This window comes from Physeter macrocephalus, chromosome 1, assembly GCF_002837175.3.
Source record: "Physeter macrocephalus isolate SW-GA chromosome 1, ASM283717v5, whole genome shotgun sequence".
NCBI classification, from domain to species: Eukaryota; Metazoa; Chordata; class Mammalia; order Artiodactyla; family Physeteridae; genus Physeter; species Physeter macrocephalus.
The window spans coordinates 122,251,890-122,275,390 of NC_041214.2; the positions used below are offsets into that span (position 1 = coordinate 122,251,890).

The 23,501-nt window shown below is 32.1% G+C and overlaps 1 protein-coding gene across 1 annotated transcript in view; it reads right to left on the reverse strand.

Annotated features, from left to right (window-relative positions):
* The window catches only part of CADM2 (cell adhesion molecule 2), a 315,109-nt gene that overhangs the window by 60,766 nt on the left and 230,842 nt on the right, over positions 1–23,501 (reverse strand). Inside the window, exon 9 of the mRNA XM_028496901.1 lies at positions 9,784–9,903. Coding sequence (XP_028352702.1) covers positions 9,784–9,903 — 120 coding nt within the window. The remainder of the gene's footprint in view (positions 1–9,783; positions 9,904–23,501) is intronic.

The window sequence follows — 23,501 nt, forward strand, 5'->3', positions numbered from 1 at the left end:
GGCCATGGCTCACGGGCCCAGCCGCTCTGCGGCACATGGGATCCTCCCGGACCGGGGCACGAACCCGCGTCCCCTGCATCGGCAGGCGGACTCCCAACCACTGCGCCACCAGGGAAGCCCCACATACTTTAAAGACATCAAAGGCAGATATATAATATTATGTATTAAGGACTGTGATTGTTCTTTCTAAAATCTTCTCTCAAGAAAATGATTTTCTATTCTGAAAATCTATTATCTCAGGACTGAAAATTATTTGTCTATGTGTCACTAAAATACCTTAAATAGAAAGTTAATAAGACATATCTGTATCAGTATATTATTAATGTATGGCTAGCTCATTTTTAGAGCTTTTTGCCCCTGCAACTAACATTTTCAAGGCACTTAATTCAAATAAAAGAAATAGATTGTATCCATACAAGTAGATTTGAAAATATTTCAAATGAGGAATCTCTCACTACTCAATGAATTAGATGGGTATTCTTCACACCAAGATTCTAAATGATTTTCTCTTGTGAAGTAGGTTATTTAAATGATACAAATATATATATATATATATTTCTCTGTATCTAATAACAAAGCCAGCCCTATCAATCTTCATCATCTTCCCTCTACTGTCTCGAGTGCTTGTCTCTTTCTAAGTTTAGCCTGGAAGGAAAGTTACATACTAAAGTACCACTCTTTGCGAACTGCCCCTTTTCTGGCTCCAGTTCTTCTGACTAGGATAACCCTATTTACTGCATTTGGTCCTTCAGGCCCGGTGCTGGTAACAGCATCTTGCTATTACGAGTTCAACTGTGCTTCTCCCTTATTAGTTTTCCAAACTCTGCCTATATTTCTGTGAAAGTGTCCTCATTAAAAACTCTTTAGCTACACCCTTTCAAGACTGCAATCAGTTCCTACTGATATCCTGAGTCACACACTATCTAAATGAGTAAAAAATAATAATCTTATAATCAATATTTAAGAAACATGACTGCAAGGAAAAAGAAAAAAATGCATTAAGACCATCGTAATTTACCCAGTTTAACACAGACTACCCTAGAAGAGCACTGTGCTTCTTTATTATGAAACTTGGGTTTTAGACATCAAAAATGGTTCAAATGCTTTTGAAAAAAATATGTTCCTCAGTGAAGCTAATGCAATTCTTCATGTTAGTTCAAAGTTGCTTCCTCCTTTCCTACTTAAACTTTCACTGATCAGCATTCTTTGCTTACTAATGGGTTACATAAAAGGCCCCTGGGAATGTTTTGAGTTCATCTCTTTTCTTCTAAAGTGAAAAATAACTGGTCTTAAATTAGGTATTCCCATTTCTTATACTGAACACTTTGAACAGTATTCCCTTTACACTAATGTAATTCTTTAAACAACACTGGCGAAGAAAGTTTAATTTCTATTCTTACTCACCTGTTAGAATTTATAGTAACTTTATTGACTCTATTTTATAGAATTTATAGTAACTTTATTGACTCTATTTTATTGACTTTTTTTTAACATTATGAAGGCAGATTTTTATCTGTGAAACTGCTACATATCATTGGTCTTGACAGGTTTTCTGGCAATAGTTTAAACCTGTGCACCTACTGGGACAATCGCTTTTTCTTAGTCATTTTTCTTAATAATTTTATAAAGACATTTCTTTAATTAAGAGTCAGTGTTATCACAGCTTCAGCATAAGCAATTCTAATACAAAATTGTTTAAATATTATGTATGTATTCGAGAAGCCATTTGGAAAAATCTGTCTCCTTGCCCTGCAATCACCTTACAGACACTTTGCATCAAGTAGCTTTTAATTTTCTGGCCACAACTTAATTTAAATGAGTACAGAAAACTAATGGGAGATTATTTGAAATCTAGAGAAATAAACTACTGTATTATTGAAGCAAGAGATGTTTTAAAATATAAAAATTATCCCAGTACTTAGTGCAATTCCAAGAACTTATATTTAATAGATTGTATTAGACCCTTCTCAGAAGTCACGCTTTGTGGCATTTGCTCTTATTTACTGTCCTGGCAGAAAGTTCCGGTTGAAGTCAAGGTCACCTTCTATCCCAAAGTTGGTATAATTAGGATCAATTCAGTGTTTCGACAAGCTTACACAGGAGGTTATTAACTGTGTTTCATGTGGAGTGTCAAAGAAGCAAGGTCAGTGCTGGCAATCTTTTCAGCTTCAAAGGCACAGCTCATAAATTTAATTCATTGGTTAGTAAGAAAGATACAACCAGTTTATTAATGATTTTTAAAATAATTTCAGAGATGTTCTGGAAATACATTTATTCATATATGTAGGCCAAGGTTTTAAAATATGAAACAGATTATCCTCCTAGTAATAAGTAACTCATTTATTCTTAATATTTTATAAGCGATGTGCTTTCTGGAATATAATAATTACATAAATTTTAAAATTAATATTTATATGAGTATGCATATTATATAAAAATGAATTCAAGAAAATGGCACATAGTCTACTAGGGAACATTTTCTTTTCTTTCTTAGAGGTTGTTTTGCAGGAAATGTATATATTATTAGATTATATTAAATCTAGAATTATTATCATAAAATCAATTAAGATACATTTATACAAGTAGAAACAATATTAGTAGAACTGTTTACTTTAAAGAAATATAAACTAATGGAACAAGATTTCTGATTAAATTTATCTAAGCCAAAGAAATAAATAAGCTTAAAATGAAACTCTTAAAAATGTTTGATGTTTTAAATTGCACAAGCCACAAGAATGCCCTTAGAAAATAGGATAGAGCATAAGTGTTCTGCTTCCCTTAATAGGTGGTATGGGAAAGAAAATATGAATACTGGTTTTCTTCAAATATTTCCTAAATGCCATAAAGAAATAAGTAAATATTTAAAGATTTTCAAACTTTGCCAGAATTCACCTTCATGCAAGTCAGAGGCAAATGCTCCACTTGGTTTCAGAAATGGTTATACATAACAAGTGATTCTTATTCCAAATAAGATCTACTAGAATAGAAAGAATAACTTTAGCACCCTATGCTATCTTGGAATAACCTAATCTGAAACATTGCCATTATTCCAATGTGTGGGTCTATAGTTGAGTAAGAGACCAGGACCCCCAGTCAGTACTCCCACCCATGTCTGGCCTATAGACACTCCCTTCAGCATTAATAATATGGTACTTTTAGCAAGGTTGAGAGGGAGCATATATCATGCTTATTCTTTCCAAGTGAGAAGCATTTTTAATATCCTGCTTCCATTATGAACTATGTTTCATGTATTTAATTTTGAAACAGAGTCAACTTTATATAGTAATTATGGTTTTTAAAAAGACTAGTGGAAATTTAGCTATACTCACAGCCTAAATGTAGAAACCTATCTTTTTGCAGATAAGCAGGTCCCTCTATATGGATCATCTGGAGACTGAAATTTTAATTTTTGTCAAGTGAAAAAAAGCCCAACATATTGACACTTAATTTTTAACAGCTCACAGCACCATGCAAATTGTGTTTTATTACCACCAATAAAATCAGAAACATTTTTAATAGCTAAACACTCATAATACAAGCTCATAAACAACTTCTTGATTTGCACACTTTGGGATTTAACTCTGTCAAGATGATATATTTTACCATTGCAAATGCTCTATTTGAATGCATTTATTATGACTAACTCAGAGCTATAATGATTTTACTCCATTCATTCTTTCTCAGTGCTGGTGTTTTCTTTTATTCTGATAAACGTTTCTTTATCTCTATGTATTCTATTTTTTAAGGATCTGTGCCAAAAAGGGGAGGAGGGCACACATTAATGAAACCAAATAAAAATAAAATATAGACTAGATTTTCTTTGACATAAAGGAAATAGAGATTAGAAGCACAGGTCAGATCATTATTGCTTTTTAACCTGATTTAATTAAATAGATGTTTCAGACAGTGGTTTGATGTGCTCATGTATGCATTTTGTGTTTAAGTTAGCATATTGTATTTTGAAGCCAGAGAAATGAAACAACAACTGAAGTAAAGGAATCTGCATACGAAAATACTATTTCATAAACAACATTCTAGGCAACTGCAGTTCATTAAAAATGCCCACATTAAATATGAGTAGAATGTTACAATTCATCTCAATTTCTCTATACTGGCACAAAGTAAATACTTCGGCAATTTATTTTCATTTGATATAGCTTAACTTTGTGTATATGATTTTTTTCTACAAGTCACTAAGATTGCTTCAAGGAATCTTTAGAGAAGGGAGATCTTTCAAACAGTAATATTTTGGGATTATACTTAATGATCAACCATGTCTGTAAATTCATATACATTTAAATAGTTAAATTTTATGATTAAAATGATTTTAAAATTACAGTGGGCCTTTAATTCTAGACTGGATCTATACTCATTGTAGATGTATGCTAAAATTCATTCTATTCTACATGAATAATTTAAAATATTTTATTTACTATTACATTTTTAGACATAATAACTAAATTAATGTGTAATTTAATTGTGAAGAATTGACATTAAGTTTGTGCTTGACATTAAACTTTTGATTGCAGAAGCATGCATTTCAAAAAGACATCCACCTTGAATAAACATATTGCCAGCTGTAGCACAACAACCCGGTAAGGAACTAGGCTGCCCCACCCATGAAGTTCTTTTTGTCAGAAAGCCCTGGGTAACCTAGATAACTGATAACCTTGGGTAACCTGGTTTCTCCCTTCCTGTGCCCTAATTCCCATTCTTATGCTTTAAATTAACCAATAAAGGGTGAACCCACAAAACTCTAGACACCCCACCTTTGAACCCTAATAAAGGCAGAGCCCCGGTCTGTGCGCTCTCTTTCTCTTTTTACCTGTGACCTCACTATGTGGCCCTCCAGAATCTCTGAGTAATAATTTTGTTCCTCAAAGGTCCCTACTGGTTTCTTGCTGAAGTACAGCCTGCGGTCATATTAAGAACAAGGGCTGGTCCAACCTCAACATTTGGCCCTGGTGGAGGAAATGTCTGTGAGGGCTCCTAAAAGCAATAAGAGATGAGGCAAGTGCCTCAAGCATTCCTAGCATAAAGCATCACTATCAATAGGCTGGGACCAACACCACAGTACCCATCTCTAAATTTTGTGAGATTGGTCATTATTATTCTGGTTGTAGATAATCTGATAATGGTTGATTTCTTAAATTTAAAAAATATGTCTTTTGTTTTTGTTTTGCAGTGCCATTGTGAAATAAGGTACCATTGCAATTACCTCATTATAGTTAATAAATTGGTTCATATTACTAGAGAAATGGTATGATTTTATTAACAAAAAATTATTTCACCATTTTAAAGTCTGATGTAAAACTAAATCAATACTTGAATCAATAATTCATTTGGATTTTTACATGGATTGTACAAACAATTTCATCTTCACTTTTAGGATTTATTTTTTCCTATCTGATATACTGAAATGCATGAAGTATTTGAACAGACCCTCAGTATTAGGACAGGGAGTATATCAGATATTTCACATCTTCTCTCCATACATGTCATTTCATTTCTATACTTGTAGTGCAATTACAGTCTTACAGAGGCAGAGACAGATAATAATTAGGCATTTAGGAGTTTTTCTGTGTTGGTAAGTACAAAAGATTCAGTTGTGAATTCTAATTTTAAAAATCATGATAAATAGACATAATCACTGATATATCTCACTGTGTCTCATACATGTTCCTTGAATTTTCAATACCTTTATATCATGATCTGTAAATGAGGGTGCTTGCTGTTAAAGATTCCTAGATTGTGAGATAGTTTATATAAAATTAAAATTATACAGTATGATAAAAAAATTTTAAAAAATGCTTTCAAATTAATGATACCATGCAAAAATAATATTAATACTAGAAATCACATCAGGTCATTTGGAAGCATTTTATAAATTATCATATTTAACTCATTAAAGTTTATCTCATTAAAAATTTATTACAGTGATCTAAAAAAATCCCAAATTTATAAAAGAGTATATATAGATATAGATATATAGATATAGATATACAGATATATATCTTATGAATTAGTTGATAGGATTAATCAGGCCACTAGTCTTAAAAAGTTGCAATTTCTATAAGCAGAAAATTAAAATGTGTTGTAGCAGTGATGCTTTGTAATGCAAATATTTAAGAGATCTATAAAATGTTCAGGTCTTAGGTATATGCTAAATAAATAAGAACCCTATAAAATTCATAGAAAATTTATAAATTGTTGTTATAGTCAAGGATAGATAAGTAAGTTCCATATGCTTTAGTGCCATTTTAATATTTAATTTTTTCACATAATCAATTAAAAATAGGTTTGAAATTAAAATGTAATCAGTGCACTAACACCAAAGAATTTTGCCAGAATTAAAACTAGAATTACTGTAGGAAAAATATACCATTTCAGATGCAACTACATGTGAACACATTTGTTTTACTTAAAAGAATTAAGCAATCATTGTCATACATTGAGTGCTGATTATGTTGCCAGAACTCTAGACATTATCCAATCCTCAAGGCAATCTGAGAATTAAGTGCTTCTCATTTTTCTGACGAAAATGCTGATGCTAAATTTGGTTCATCGTCTAAGACCAAAGACTTTGTAAACAGAAGAACTGAAACTCACACCTAAAGATATCTCTCAGGCTCACTTATTCTCTGTCTTTCCCATGACTGTTCAAGTTTGCCCCCTTCTCTGTGTTATAGCACCCTTTTTTGTAACAAGGTACTGCTAATTGCCCGTTTTTCTTCCATATGGTTGAAGCTCCTCTTCCTGCATACAGGGATGCATTTCATGTACAAATTGAAGAGATGTGCAAATTCTCAAGGTTATGACTAACAATTTGAGTAGTTTCTTTTGGTCTATTTTATCTTGATTTTTAATATAGCTACAGCTATGATTCTTTATTTTTTAATTGGATGTTTATCATATCTTAGGATAGAAAACTCAGCAATGGCAGGGGTGGTGAAAGAGTGTAAATGGAAATATGAACAGTGATTCATTTGTGGTCATTTATTAAATAAGTATGTATATAGTGAGATAAATGTTACAGTTTATGAAATTTGAAGAAATGCCATTTAAACCTAATAAAATTAAATATAGTTAGCTTAGTAATTTAGATTACTGAATGAGAGAAAGGGATGAAGAAAGTAAACGAAAAAAATTGGCAGGCTGAAAACATTTAGTTCCTAGCTTTCCTTAGGCAACATATTCTTATTATACCTTTTAAAGTATAATTTGGAAACATCATTCACTAATTTATAGATAAATGAATTCCACTTAAAATATAATTGCACCTGAAACCTCTAATTTAATAGGTAATGCACAGCTAAGTGAATGTCATATAAATTAAAAGGAATAGAGTACAAAAATCATAAAATATTTATTTATTGACTGAATCCCCACCTCCCTCAAATATGGACTACAACATTAATCATGCAGGTGAGCTTGGTGACCTTCTTCAATTCCCAGTTGTTAGTTGAAGGTAGGAGGGAAAAATAGACATTACACTAACATTCAATGTTGGTACTACTATTTTTTCTGTATAAAGCAGATGCTATGAACTGTCTAACTCATAAAATACATTTTCTTTTCACATATCTTGGTGCCATTTGAAAAATAATATCTTGCAACTGTTAAGTAAAAAAAGAGGGAATTGGGGGTATGTGTGTGTGTGTGTGTGTGTGTGTCTTCTTTGAGGTTTATTTATTTGTGTGTTCCTTTGAAGGAAAAATAAATTTTTTCAGCACTTTTGAATTCCATGGTGTAAAGTTCACAAAACATCTTAGGAGACCTTTAAAAAATGAATTTCCTTGAAAAAGTAGAAAATTGATTTCTTTTTAGCAGGCTGGTTAAAATGGAACAGGTAAGAGTTACTTAAGATGCATGTGAACAAATATAAAAGATTTGTTAAACACTTCACTTTGAAATAAAATATTTTCTATTATTTTAGCCTAATATATATATATATATATATACTCACAAAGAATATGAATACTTTTCATTAATTAAGTATAGACACTGATTATTTGGGGGAAATGCATCAATTTAATGGCTAGTGATTTCAGATACAATATGTTTAATCCCCATAATTTTAGGACCTGGCATAGTGCCATTTATATAAACAGCAGGTACTTGATAAATATTTATTGAAGAAGAAATGAACTAGGCTTTTTTTGTTATAATTAGGTCTTTAAAAAAAAGTTAAGTCAATATATATCTCTCTCCTTTTCCAACAAAGTGATTTGTTTGTACAGTCAGGACTTAACAATATCATAGAGATTTTGTTGGTAAGCAGTAAATTGCATTTCATTTGAATTACTGTTTGTAAAAAAATCTTTAGAAAAACAATAAATTAAAGCAAAGTAGAACTTTAGATAGCTTACATTTCATATAACATCATAAATTATTTTTTAACTTTTTCTTTATTTTTATTATTTTTCTACTCATTTTTATATAAGTTGTTATAAGAATGATCTTTAAACTTTTCTTATAGATTTAGCTCAAATACAGTTTTTTTAGTAATACTAGGTATTTTGAGAAATTCTAATTATTACTATCATCAAGCTTTAGCTATCAATCTTGTACACTGTATAACAGAATTGACCAAATTATTAAAACTTAACAATTATAAGATACCAAAATATTTTTCTGGAACAAGAGAAAAAGTAATATAGTAACTATAAAGTAAAAGCTATCAGCAACTCAATATAATATTGAGAATTACTAAAAATTCTAAGAAACACAAAGTCTAATTGAACAGTCTTTACAAGTGAAGGAAAATAATGTTAAGTCTATCCTTGACAAAATTTTAGATATATATTATTGTAAAGTCCTCATGATTTCAAATTACATTGTTACATTTAACACATATTAGGACAGCCAACATGACATAAAACATGTATAAGAGTAAATGACAGACTGAAATAGGACAAATTGTCTCTGAACATTGTTTATACAGAAATAAAGTTTAAAATGTGTATTTCTCTAATGTGCTCAAACAACTTTTTATTTTTTCATCATCTACTAACCACTTAAAGACTACTCAGAAATGCTTTTTTATATTTGTGAACCATGACATAATAATTATTTTTGCCCTTAAGGATTACTTCAATATCTTTTAGGTTGCTCCGTTTGAGACAAACATACTTATTAGTAAACTGATGCCAGAAATTACTCATGGAGCCAACCATCAATTCCTGTCATCCTGGACAAGTCTAGAACATTTGCTTTCAGAACATTCTGTTAGTAGAATAAGTAGCTCCACTCAGCAAATCACTTCAGGCTGACATATTGAATATTTACCTAAAAGTTCTATGTGGCAAATAGTTTATAATGACCCCTGGATTATGCCAATTTTACAACAAATTCAACACTGCAGGCATTTAAATCTAGTTGCAGAGGAATAACAAATCATTAACATTAAACTAGGGTCTTAAAACAGCAAACACTACCTCTGCATTTTTGAACATCTTATTTCTTTGCATTTATAGGGTAAGGAAAAAAAAAAACCAGTGTCCCATGTTCACATTTTAAACTCTCAATATTGCAGAGCTCCATATATTCTCAACCTATATTCTGAAACATTTTCATAAGAGTCATAATTGACACTAAGAAAAATTAAAATGTACCATCTTGTCTCATATTTTATTCCAACAACCCTAACTGATAGTAACTGAGGTGACTTAATTACTTCTTAGAAGTAAGTAAAATTGGATCTCTATTCCTCTACCCTTTATAAAACCTTTAGAAGCTCTATTTAATGTGTTTCCCAGGCCATAACAAAGAAGCATACTGTACCTCGTATGTTGCTGGATGTTGCAGATGTGGTTTGGCTGGCTGTTATGGCTACAGTGGTTGTGACTGTTGCAGTGGTAAGGGAGGGGATGATAGTAGTGGGAAGCAAAGTGTTGGGAACATCTGGTGAGTGGAAAAAAAAATATAAAACAAAATCATATCATGCAAACAAAAGAGAAACACAAATGATTCAAATTACAAATACATATATCTTATTTGGGTTTAACTTTTAACAGGCTTAAACAGATTATCAGGTACAAAGCTGGCGGTACCACGCAGTTCTTGTCATTTTTTTTTTCATTGATTTTTCATGCTCCTACACAAAGCAAAAACTTGGAGCAATGTTTGATTATAAGCAGATTGCCTGCAATATTTAGAGTAAAACTTAAAATGACAAGAATTCATTCGTTCGCTGAGTCGTTTAAAAAGTTTGACATGCAGTAGCAAAATACAGAGAGGTAAAACAGAAACTGACATGCTTTGTCAAAGAAGTAAACAAAGAAACAACACAACAGAAAATAAACACAAATAACAGCACCATATAAGATTAAAGAAATGTTAACGATGGATGAATATATGCATGTTAAATACTCTGATTTTTTTTAGGCAAACAATGATAGGAAATAGGATGAAAGCAATCTTTAGATACAAACAAAAAAGAAGCCAATTGTTACTATTATTATTATTACCATTATTTTGCTTTTCCTTTTCTCACAAACGGTGTTAATGTACAGTTTAGAATCTTATAATTCTTACCCTGATTAGCTGGTAATGCCTTCTAACAATTGTGCAGTACCTAGGAGTCTTTAACAAGTATTGGGTCAACTAGCATGGAACTCAATATTCTGAACTGTTTATGACTTATTTAATTTGGCATACCTAGGAGAAGTTATTGAACATATATCTGAGCCATAACATTCAACCCCTAGTCCATAATCAGTCAAAGTTGGCAAAAGTTGACAGTAGATTCAAATACAGAGAACATAAAAAAGAGAGAAAATAGCCTAGAGTTTAACACCAAAATCTTCCTTCCTTTCACTCAAAAGCAACTTAAACTTTGAAAAGCAGCATAGAGAACACTGAAACAATATAGCCAGTGTCAAGCAATGAGAACTTCAGTAAGATCCTCAGAGAGTCAAATCTTGTCTCAAGTGGATAGGCATATAATTTACACAGTGAGGAAATTAGAAACAGTTCACAAATTACCTGTAATTACTGGGCTGGGCTTTGATTTCACATGTTTGCTACACAGCTCCTATATATTCAGAGTGTTTGACAGATTATTTTGCTATTAAAAAGCTTCCTGTCATTCTCTCAGTTAAAGTCTCTGAGTCACATCAAATTTTTTCTAGTTCCTTACTTCTGATAAATAGCCCTACTCAATCCTCAGACTTTAACCTGCTGAATTCTCTATGCTGGAGTCATCAGAAAACAGCATGAGATCAATCTCTTATCTTTGGTATTTATGTTTACACCTGTTTCCTGGCCAGTCACATTAAGAAAACAACCTTCTGAAAACCCAATGGTGCTACATTAATCACAAGAGAAAATGGGTATTGCCTGGAGTGTGATTACCATGATCATAAAGTAGAACTGACTTCAACATTATAAATGAATAAATATTATGTATATCTGCACATATGCTTCTTGTTTACTAATTTCTATAATAACTTCTTATTTTCATTGTAAGCTTTCCTAAATAGTTTAGGCAGGCTGGAGGTAAATGAAAGACATTTTCTAAATTTAAAAAACGTAATTTTAATTTTCACCCATTTCCAAAATAGAAAATAATACATTCTTTGTCTGTTAGCAAAATCATTTGCTCATTAGGATCTCAAAATATATGTATTTCATTAGTGCAAAGGGAAATATCTTCCGGGGCTAACAAATATAAGAATATACAATAATATTAGTCCTTTAAAACTCAATGGAAAGAACCCAAGATTACCAAACCTATCACAGATTATAAAATATTACATTACTTGCTATCAGACAATGGGTTAGAATAAAATTTCATTGTATCTGAATAGCAGTGTTTCAAAACCAGCTATATTATTTGATTCTGGCGTGCAAATAACAGACTTTGGTTTTTTGTTTTTTTTTTAAGCCAAAAACCCCCATATTGTTTGGATTTTTTTCCTTACTTCATATCAACAAAGATGGGTAATAATTAACTGATTTGTTTTGGAGATAGTCTATATATTTTCATGAGCATTCTTATATAAACCAACAATATCCAACAATATCCTATATGAAGATGCATGATATATAGGGTTTTGCCCCCCAGGCTAATATTCAAAAAACATTTAAAAAATGGGTAGTTTGAATAATTGTTAATCCACTTTAAGAGAACTGTCCTAGAGTCTTCTACAGGGTCCAGATAGATGAGATAACACCACTAACCATTATTGACTCATAGTCTGGCTCCTGCTTATCTGCTCATCATTCTCATCTTCTCCCCTTGACTTCATAGGTACCTAAAAACAAACTGGCTAAAAGCAATTTGATGGAAAAAGCCTTGGCTGATATGACAATTGGGTCAAGAAAATGACCTGTCAAATAAGAAATCTCTCCCAGTCACTGTTACATATTTTTAATCACTGGTAACATTATTTCATCCTACATGTTCTGAAACATTTTAAACACTTTCATTTCAGTGAAAATTTTGAGGGTTTCATCATTCTGTTCTTTCTTTTTATCACACATTCATGTCCATCCAATTATTTCAACTCTATTGTGAAATAGCAAAAGTTGAAATAATCTTAATATTCAATACCAGGAGATTAATCAGAATCAACTACAACTCAACAATGTAAGATTAGTTGGAATTAGTTGGAATTCTCAGAAAGACCAAGGAAATTGTGTCATATTTCTCTTACCTAAACTTTCTATTGTTGTGATTTTATTGCTGTCAGTCTCCCCACTGGGCAATTAATCTTTGAATAGAACTCTGCCTACTTTATTGTTGGTACCCTAGCACAATTTAGAAGGTCAATAAAAGTTTACTAAATGAATTTGTTCATAGCATTATAAAAATAAAACATATTTTAGGGGATCTAGAAAAGTTCACTTTTTTGACAGGTCAACTAGTCAATATAGAACTAAAATATTTCATTTCTTCTGCTCAAAAAAAAAATTCTTCTCTGTGTTTAATACATACAGACAATTTTTATTTTCTGAAGGATACATTTTCAAGATTACAACCTACAGATTCTTTCTTCAATAAATTTCCTTGCTAACAAAATGAATCTTTGCCTACAGATCCTGCAACTTTGAAAGCTGTGTGAGCCTGACCTGAGATTCATGTATTCCACACCACCTTATGAACTCTCTCCATTTTCAACTGATTTGAGACTTTCCAAGAAAGGGTGTAAGACCAGGAGGGCTCACTAAGTAACTCTCATTGTGATCAGTGGTGAATGATCTCAACAAATTTATGAGTTCTCTATTATTATTCCCACTTAATGGATGAAAGAACTTTGAGATAGAGTTTCCTCATCTTGAAAATTGCACACATATGTACATATATGTATAAATATGTTATATTATAGAGAATATTTTCTTAAACCTAAGTATAATGGAGAGAGAAATTTCTCTAACACTCCCATCTCAAGATCATTTATTTTATCTGTCTGATTGTAACTCTTGTCAAGGCAGAAATTAGTAAAATTCTGAGCTGTCTTCCTAAGTTTAAACACCCACCTCTCTAGTTTTTAATCCTACAAATGAGTGGCAACATTTGGAAACATTCAGCAATTATTTTAAAGGTCCTGGTTTGATGCATTCACTTTTGGCCTTTTATTTAAACATTGATTATGAGAATGAAGCTACATTTTCATAAGGAAATACGAAATTGGAAACATGAGTAATAATAATTTGCCTTAGTTTTAAGGTATCTAGAAGCCTGTACCTTTTAAAAACCATTATGTTGTTACTACATAAAATACTCAATAAAATATAGCACAGGATGGAAAATGCAGGTCATTTTGTCCCTAAGACACATCCATTTTTATCTCTCCAAAGAACAAAAATACATTGATTCATATGCAGAAGAATTACAAACATGTGCACACATATAATAAAAGTAAGTTACTCCTGGTTCAACATTAATATACTAATTCTGTTTATAAAGCCACATAATCTGCAATCATATTAACATTATAAGTAATTTGCTGAATATGACTTAAATTTAGAAGATTTTAATATATGCCTTACATGTTTACATCCTATGATTTAAATGGACACTAAGATAACTATAAATAAAAAATAGTAAAATTAATGGTATGCAATTTATGAATATTAAAATTCAGGAATGATAACTGTCTAATAGACAGGTCAGTCAATTAACTACATGATATTTCATCTCTGTTTTCTATAATACAAAGATGGGCTCAAATTTTTTATTGTCATTTTCCTTGGAGAGCATGTTAATTATTTAATCAAATACTGTTGAATTTGCCTGGAAAAAAATGGTTAAAATAAGAAGTTCAGCATTTACAATTTACAAAAGAAATTTACTGTATTATGTATTTTCTAGATGTTAAAGTATAAATAATGAAGTTAGTAATTGATAAAATATGTAGTGCATAAAAAAGGTATCTTGAGAAGTACACAAAGTGAAAATAACTAGGTTTTATTTTTTAATTTTAGTTTAGATCTGATCAGATAAATTAGCAAATATAGACAAATTATTCAGATATAATTTAAATCCAAACAAGAGAAATTTCAATAAAGTTCTTCAAAATCAGAAATAAAAGCATATTCTAGTTAATAAGAAATTTGTTTGAATATGATATAAAAATATTTTCAAGTTGTTAAAAATTTTTATCACAATATATACAAATGTGCAACAGCAGATTCTCTGAAATTGTGATTATGTGTTTAAAATCTTTGCCTAACACATTAAATCTTAGGGGACTACTTATTTACTATATACTAAAATGGATAAATCTTGCTAAAATAGCTTCATGATTTAAGTAAGATATTAAAATTAATTCATAGAGGTCTATGACTCATTATCTAAAACTTTATAGTTTTAGTGAAAACTATAGTATCCATAGTAAAATCAGGGATGCCCTTTAAAGGAAAAATTTGAGCATTTTTATTGATAGGAAACTGAGAAAAATAAAGGTCCGAGGCATGAAAATATTTGCTTATAGTTTTACCTACACATAAGATGTGAATTAAAATAAATTACAGTTTTCATTTTGTTTGTAACATATATAAAGTGCTATTCTGACATAAAAGGAAAATTCAGGAGTACTTCAATAATGTCAGACAGGACCCCAAATCTAGTCAATTGCACAATTGCATATTAGTGCAACAAAGTCTAAGTAGGCTGCAAAAGTTACTCATGTGAGTCAATGTTGGGTTACAAATAAATACAGTGTAAATACTGTGGGTTACTTCTGCAAGAACCTGTTCACTTGCAGAAACACAATTTTAGCTCACACAACAAAGCTGTTGAATCAGGAAACTAAAATCTTTATGTCCGGAGACCATGGCTAAACTTTGCTATGATAAATTCATCAGTTCACCAGGTCTACTGCTTAACCTACATGACTCTGATGAGAACTCCAAACTGCACCCACCATTGTCTTGAGATGCCTCAATGTTAAGGTTTTCTGGAATAACAGGGGCTAGAGTTCTTCAGAGCATATATATGCCTGGCTTCTTTTCTTTATTTCTTATAGTACCAAGTTAACATAAACAGAAAAGCAAAGCCTGGAGCACAAGACATCTTCCCTGACACAAGTGCTTTCCCCAAGTTCTAGACTCAGCTCTTTCTGTTCTCTTTGCTGCCAGGTTCTCAGAGCCACATCCTGTTTCACAACATTAGTTTTCTCTTTCTTGTCTATCTTTCAAGTCCAGTTTAAATATGATCTCATTTGTAAAGCATCCCCTAAGTCTGTAGAGTTAATACTTTCCCTCAGTGTGCTTTCAAGCACTTTGCACACACCTCTACACATGCTTATTATACATTATATGACCATGACATGTATATTTATGTACCTATCTTTCCAATAAACTGTAAGCTCAATCTTTATAAATCAACTTGTCTTTGTTTTTAAAAATATAATTTTGACTTGGGACAAATTTACTCTGACCCAACCCCTCAGTATCACCCAATCTCATCTTAGAATAGCCTCCCTTTTCTTGATGTACCTAGTAAAACACCACTCTCAATTTTCAGCCTGTTTCTTACGTGCTCTGTGAAGACTTCCTTGACCAAATAAAACCCAACTGATTTCCCTTCTCTGAATACTTTTTGTGCTTTCTGATTTTACCTCTGCTTCCCTCATTTTGTTATCTATACCCCTCTGCCATGACAAAGATGTTTACATTCATGACACACTACTATGAACACACCCAGGGTTATGTGTCTCTCACTAGCTACATTGCTCTCTCTCTTCTTCCCTACTTATCAAAATACATGTGTAGCACTATGGTAACATTTAAAAATTTTCTCTAATTAACATAATCAATTAATACACTCAACTATTCTAACTTTTATTAATAATAAAGTTCACAGTAAACAGAATACATATCAGAGTTCTTCATCAAATCAGTGGTTGAAAACCGGGAGGCTATCACTTTCACTTGGCACTTAATGATTACTAGTGTTTTCTATTGTTTTTTTTTTTTATTCATGAACCACTAAGATGATAAGCTAACAGAAGAATTAGACGTCAACTCCATGGTGTATTTCTGTGCTTCCTTAGGGTACCTAGCTCTATGCTTTGAATTTGACTGGTGCTTTATAAATAATGCATCTTTTGGTGGTAATAGCAATGTTGTCAATAGATAGGAAATGGTATCACTTTTAATAACATGAAACAGTAATTGAACCTTACACATGGTTAATCTCTGTAAAAGACTGTCCTCTCTCCTCCTTTTACCATTCATGAGGTAATTTTTAGGAATTCCTGCTAAGAGTCTTCAAGTCTAAAAAATTATTTAAAAAATTAAAATGCAGCATACTGAAGAATCTTATATTCCAAATGCAGTCTTTCAATGTTTTTAAAAGTGTTAGAGCTCTAAATCACAATATCCAATTCAAAATAATAGAAAAGGGGCCCTTTTTTTCACATCCTAATGAAGGAATTCGAAAAATGCAACCACATTTTGTTATTGGAGCTTATTAGAGCACAGCCGATCCTGTATAACCTTGTCAAAATGAAATCAGTTCCAACAAGCACTGTATACAATAAACTGAAGAGTGGTACAGCACCTTTTTTCCAATAATGAGCTTTTCAGGTTAAAGTATGTTCTGTTCTCTACAAATTCAGTGTACAATAATTTCTAACTTGTCAACCTCTTTTGTTTTGTGGCAGTTTCTCTTTTAAAAAATTGCATTCTGGCCCATTCAGAATGGATTTTCAGAGCAAAATTAAGTCTAAAGAGTCCCAGAAGCCCAAGCTGCTTGTTTCTCTCTAAGGACTAGTGTTCAATCGGGAGAAAAACTGCTACCATTTAGTTTTGACTCCATATGTCTACTTCCTTTCTGCTTTATGTCACTAACTCCCCTGGGTGGTCCCAGGATAATCAAGAGTGAATTCAAACCAAGGATTATTAGTGGAGATATAGAAAATTATTAGTGGAATATTATTAGTCAGAACTCGATGTATACTAGAAGTATTAAGGTAAGAAGTGTCTTTTTGAAATAAGTTATTCGCATATCCTAATTTTAAAAATAACAGGCATCCTTAACTTTACTGATAATTGCACTGCCATTGGAAGCAATTGTAAGAGGAAAAGTTTACTGTATTTGCTTTTTTGCCTGTGCAGAGAAGGACATTTATCTGTTCCCATTATATTCAGCTACATGTAGCAGCCTATTTGTCTTATAGCATAAGAATGGATAACGGTACCAAGGCTCTTACTTAAATGACAGCCACCAGGTTGAGAAGGCCTCAACTAGCCAGAGCATGCCTCTTCTTCCAGAGCTGTATAGTAACCTCATCTGCTTCATAAAAAGGAGTTCTTTTAAAAATTAGATTTGAATGCATCCCTTTTCATTCCTCTGATAGCTTCAACTGGCTTCACATACTAAATGGAATCCTCATACAATAAAAAAAAGCTGTTCTTGAAAAATGAAAAATAAAAAGTACTGCAATTTTAAACTGTAGGTGGTAACCAAAAGTCATATGTAATTACAAGAAAAGTTGATGAATAAAATCAGTTTGTCATTTGAAAAAAATATATGCTTTTTTTTTCTTTTAAAATACTCTTTTACATTCCAAACTGACAAAGGAAAGTGAAATTTAAAGTGGGAAAAAAATGCCTTTGAAGTGGATGATTCCATACCATTTAGCTCCACCTGCTTCCATGCTGGGAGTTCTTTCCTAAAAGTGCTTTACCAAAAAGTAAATCAGATGATTTGATCAAATACTTTAAGTTCTGTGAGGATGTCAGTTTCCTTTGATAGAATAGTACTGTCGCCCATTAGAAGAAAAGCTTAAACCAAATATAAATATACACAAGAAGAAGTATGATATAGTAGAAAATTACTGATTGAAAAATCCAGATATTTTGATTTTTCATTTAGGTTCTGTGATAAAATAACTGAGAGACATTTTGCTATAATTTAATCCCTCTGAATCTATGCTTCTTCATCTAAAAAAAACAGAGTTTAGACCTGGTCATTTATGCATAAATGATTCTTCTTATTATTTAATACACAAATTCCATAAAAGAGTAACAATGGGTTCTGGAATCCTGAACTAAATATCCTTAAGGCTTAACTAAACTGTGCTACTGTACTATGTTACCAATTTGTATAAGTTAAAAAATGCTGTCATTAAATTGGAAGTTATTACACAGCACTAATTCTAGTGAATTCTAATTTTCACATATATGTTTGTCATCTGATCGATTTTTAAAGGTAGTAAAATGCATTCAAATATAATATTTAATATTGCAATATAAAAGCTTATTTAAAGGAAAATTAAAGGAGAACTTGGAAGTGTTTCAAAAATATTATTATAAACTTGCTATCCTGTAACTTAAAAGCAATAAGGGCTATTTGTAGATACTTTCTGTGCAAGCATATTAATAAATAGAGTCTCTTGGATGTATCCACAAGAGATAATCCCTAATAAACACTAAGAATAATGTTAAGCAGAATTGTGAAGAAATGCCTATTGAGCTCCACTTTTAATATGCCCTCCTATCACCTGTAACCCTAGAATTCAGAGTTCTTACGCAAAATCAAGGTCTTTCTTAACCTTAAAAAAGCTTATTTAATAAACTAATTCCCACATGGAATTTGGTGACACAGATTGATAACCTTCCCCAAATTATTTATATTTAAAATATAGGCTCAATAAAGAAGTGAACATTTTACCAAAGTAATATATTTCTAATCGTGGGATTTCATATTCTCCTGGCAATGTCCCTGAAATATTACAATTAATGAGGGGACCTTGAAACATCTGTGAAATTGCATCATGGTAAAACATGTATCTATACGTACATACGTGTATTTTTTATTAAGGTTTCTTCTGTTGAAAGAGAGAAACAGAGAGAGAAAGAAATTTAATCATTAAAGAAATATTTTTGATTGCCTGCTATTTAGAAGGCACTGTTCCAAGATAAGGTTTCTGCTTGGTGCATATAATATATGCACATAAATGCATGAATATACAATATAGGTACACATGCATAATACACATATACATATACATGTACATATCTGCAATCAAATATACAACTAAAATACCAAATAATGATAAATGCCCTGCAGAAAATTAAAATAAACTCATATGTGACTGGGAGCTGCTTTAGATAGAGTGGACAAAAAAAGGCCTCACTGAGAAGATTCATTTAATCTGAGATCTGAATTATAAGAAATCACTCTTGGAAAGACCAGCATTCATGATGGCATTCCTTGTATCAATACTTCCTGCATAAGCATTCCAGGCAGAGGCAAAGGTCCTAAAAAGAGAAGAGCTTAGAGGAGTTGAAAGAGGACCAGGGAGACAGAACTTTGTGGAGAATGATGAGGTGTCACAGAGTAGGTGCTAAATCTGGGACTGATAAACTAGGATAATAAGAATTTGGGTTTTATACTAAGTGTGATGAAATGCCTTTGGCAAAATTTAAATGGGGGAAGATATGAAGGAATATGCATTTAAAATATTTATATATTGCAGCTGTGTGGAAAACAGACGGGAGAGGTGGAAGCAGGGAGCCCATTAGACAATGTTTCAATAGTCTAGGCTAGAGACGATGGTGGAAAGTAGTGGACATACTGGGAGAATGGTTTGGAAACAGCGCCAGCAGAACTTGCTGATGAATTGGAAAGAAGGGCAGAGAGGATTCAAGGATAATTCTTAGATTCTAGAACAAGTATGTGATATGTTGTTACAATGTTTGTGAAACTACATTTTTGTAAGAAGCTACAAAGCAGATTTTATGTAAAATCTTCTTCTAGTTAGGCATGCCATTGTTTCCAAAAAGGAATGCCAAAAATTTCCCCCCATGGGCGATTGAATATTGATTGAATTTCTCTAATGAATGAATGCATATATACTTGGGGAGAAGAGCTCTATACATTTTATAAAGCTATAATCTAGCCTTTTTAGCACATAAAAAAAATCTAGAAAGACTAAGTGCCATGGGTATAACCCTTCTGTTCTTCTCACCTTACTGAAATTGACAGAAAAGATCATATATAAAGAGTGCAAGGGAAAACATTTTAAATGTTGGATTTGTTGGGTGGTGGAGTCTTTCTTCCCTTCAGACAGGAATGAGGGTTTTCCGCGTGGACATTTTAGTCAGTGATCCATCTAGGTACCACAGAAACATTTACTTCAGAGTGGTATCTCAATGAATTTTTACCTTGAAATGTGAAACTTTATCCACTTTAGGTTCACCTTAAAGAGATGAAATTTAGCCTCAACTCCGTGTTGAGTATGCCTGTACATATCCACTTTTCAAAATGCTTTATAATGAAAGCAGCGCCCCGTCTCCACTACTTGATCCCATTCCACTTCTATCTGCAGAGTTCAACAGCATATTCATCCAGTCAGAGGTACTCCTTTCCCACAGGCATCACAGCTCTCCCTGCTTATTCATGTCCAGAGATGCTATGTTTTATCTCAGCGATTAAAGAAGGTACTGTTTTAAGACTCATCCAACTAGTTTATTGTCTGGAAACTCTCAACTGGAGATGAGAGCAGCAGCGATAGGCTTCTTCCATCAGTGCACTCTTTGTTGTTCCACATGGATGTCTTTTCTATCCTTTTCTTCCTACACCGTATATTTTTCCATCTATGCTTCTAAAGAAAGCATCTCCAAAGGAAAAATGCTCATTATGAGCACACAGAATTAATTTACCAACTGGTAGGTCTGTTTCCATGTGAGGAAACAGATTTTAGCTGAATCTCTTTCAAATGTTTGCTAGGCTGGCTGTACATCTGTCCATTAATCCAGTCTTCTCTTTCCTGCTCCCCACCCACTCATCCGAGCTCAAAGATTCACCCTCTTATTTCCATGCTGATCTGTATTACCTTTCCTAACAGCACAGCTAAGCAAAAAAAAAAAATCATGTAGACTCTCAAAGTTTCTAAGTGTTTTGTTGCTGGATAATTGTAACAGTAAATGTAAGTGTGACTGCCAACTTTTTAGTCTAGCTACATATTTACTATGAAGCACAGAAGTACATTCTTAATTTTAATGAATGAGAGTTCTCATTAGCTTTCAAATCATTGATAATCATAGAAGGAATATGTAAAATATATACCTTAAGACTAGGAAAGTATGTATTATAATCCTATTTGCTTAGCTCTAGAGTAAGACAAATTTAAAAACAAATTTAGGATATTACTTTATGATATTCCTAATCTGTTTCATAATTAGTATGGCATGCACCTATATATGTATTATTTATTTTGCTAAATTTAGGATCAGGAACTAAAACCCTAAAGCAATTGAATTTATATCTTTTACCTTAGTTAAGTATTTGAAGGAGATAACAGATGGTTTGGAAATGTGTGTTAAAGTGAAAGAAAGGCTTTCCTCCATGACTCAATTTCCCTCTCTCCCATGGTAAGCAAATTGACTGAAAGAAAGAATCAGCACCTGGGATGGGAAGTGAACCTGCATTTACCTCTAGTCTCTGAAAGAGACGGGTATCTAAATGAACAACAAAGTTTGGAAACTTGGTTTGATGCAGGAATCTGTAATATCTTGGTGTACAACATTCTGTCTCTGTGTAATTTTGACATTTATTATTAAACAATAAAAGTAAAGTGAAATGAAAGTAGCAGTTGTATCAATTTTTTTAAAGCTGGAAAGGCATATTTAATAGTTTGATACCTTTCACTAAACCAAAACACATAGATATTTCTAGCAGTAATATTCTCTCTTACTATAAAAATTAAAAACCTGAAACACTATTTTTATAATTGTTCTTACTAGCTAACAATAAAATTTGATGGATCTTATTCTATGTATATGTTATTTTTGAGGTAAATTATCCTGGAAACAAACAAACAAACAAAAAGCAATATCACATTTTTCATCAGTATCCATTTCAATAGATACATGAACAAATATATAAAACAAACCATAACTGTCAAGTGATATTTTAGGGATACAAAGTCAGCAACTGTCAGTACACTGATTGGCATTACATAAACAAGCTTTTTATACTATTTCACTTTCTACTATAATAATAATATTAGTTATGAAAAATTTTACTTGTTTTTATATGGTCATACATATGAAATTTGCTAGAAAAAGCTAAATATGTACATATAAAGAAAAGTAAAAATGTGGAAAGGTGCATAGTGGGTAATTTTATTCAAAATAAGAATAGCAAGAGTTAAGATGATGAAGAAATAATGAATTGTTATAAAAGCTTATTTCTGTAAGTCAAAAACAGTGAAATAATGGAATAAAAGCAGTGGTAAGATAATTTTAAATTTCATATAAGGGCTACTATGGTAATATGAAAAGTAAATTTGAAGAGAGATGGTGAGTATCATGAACAACGTTCTGGAATAGTGCATCTCAACTCTGCCATGACTGTGTGAGACAGCCCTGAGATGGGTCCTAAGTGGAGTGCCCTCTCCACTGAAGCTCACACTGGACTCCCTGTTACTCCTCTCCACAGTGTGGACCTGCCATAGTTAGTACAGCTACCGGTAGAAGAAGAAATAAGTTACTCATTTTTTCTACTTGTATTACTGTATTTCTTCCCGAATTCTGGGGAGGGCAGATGATAGTAAAAGAGTTCCAGCACCACTGTCCATCTTCCATATGTATTCTGAGGCGTGGTTATGCCTTTCTCTAGCATGAGTGTGAAAGGAGGTCAAAGGCATTGGGATAGTCGAGGAGGAAGAAGTATAGGATTTGGGGGGAAGTGGTAATTTATGTTTTCCACTCTTCATAGATATTCTTTCAAAATTTCCCAGGTACTATAAATTTCTGACACTACCAAAAGAATACTTTTTAAAGAAGTGGATGACAAATAAATATAAGGACTTGAATCGTCCCCAACCACAAAATAAGATCAGTCTCAGGTCATTCTCAGTTCTCTGCAGCCATTCCTTGTGCAATGAATAGGTATCTTCCACGATCTCTATACTAAAAGATGGAGATCTGAGTAGCGTTTCTTGAGGAGAGGATATTTTATCTAAACTTTCTGAACTTGATGTTGCATCAGAGAAACAAGGGTGATTATAACTTTTATCCTGCTCTCTCTATATTACTAA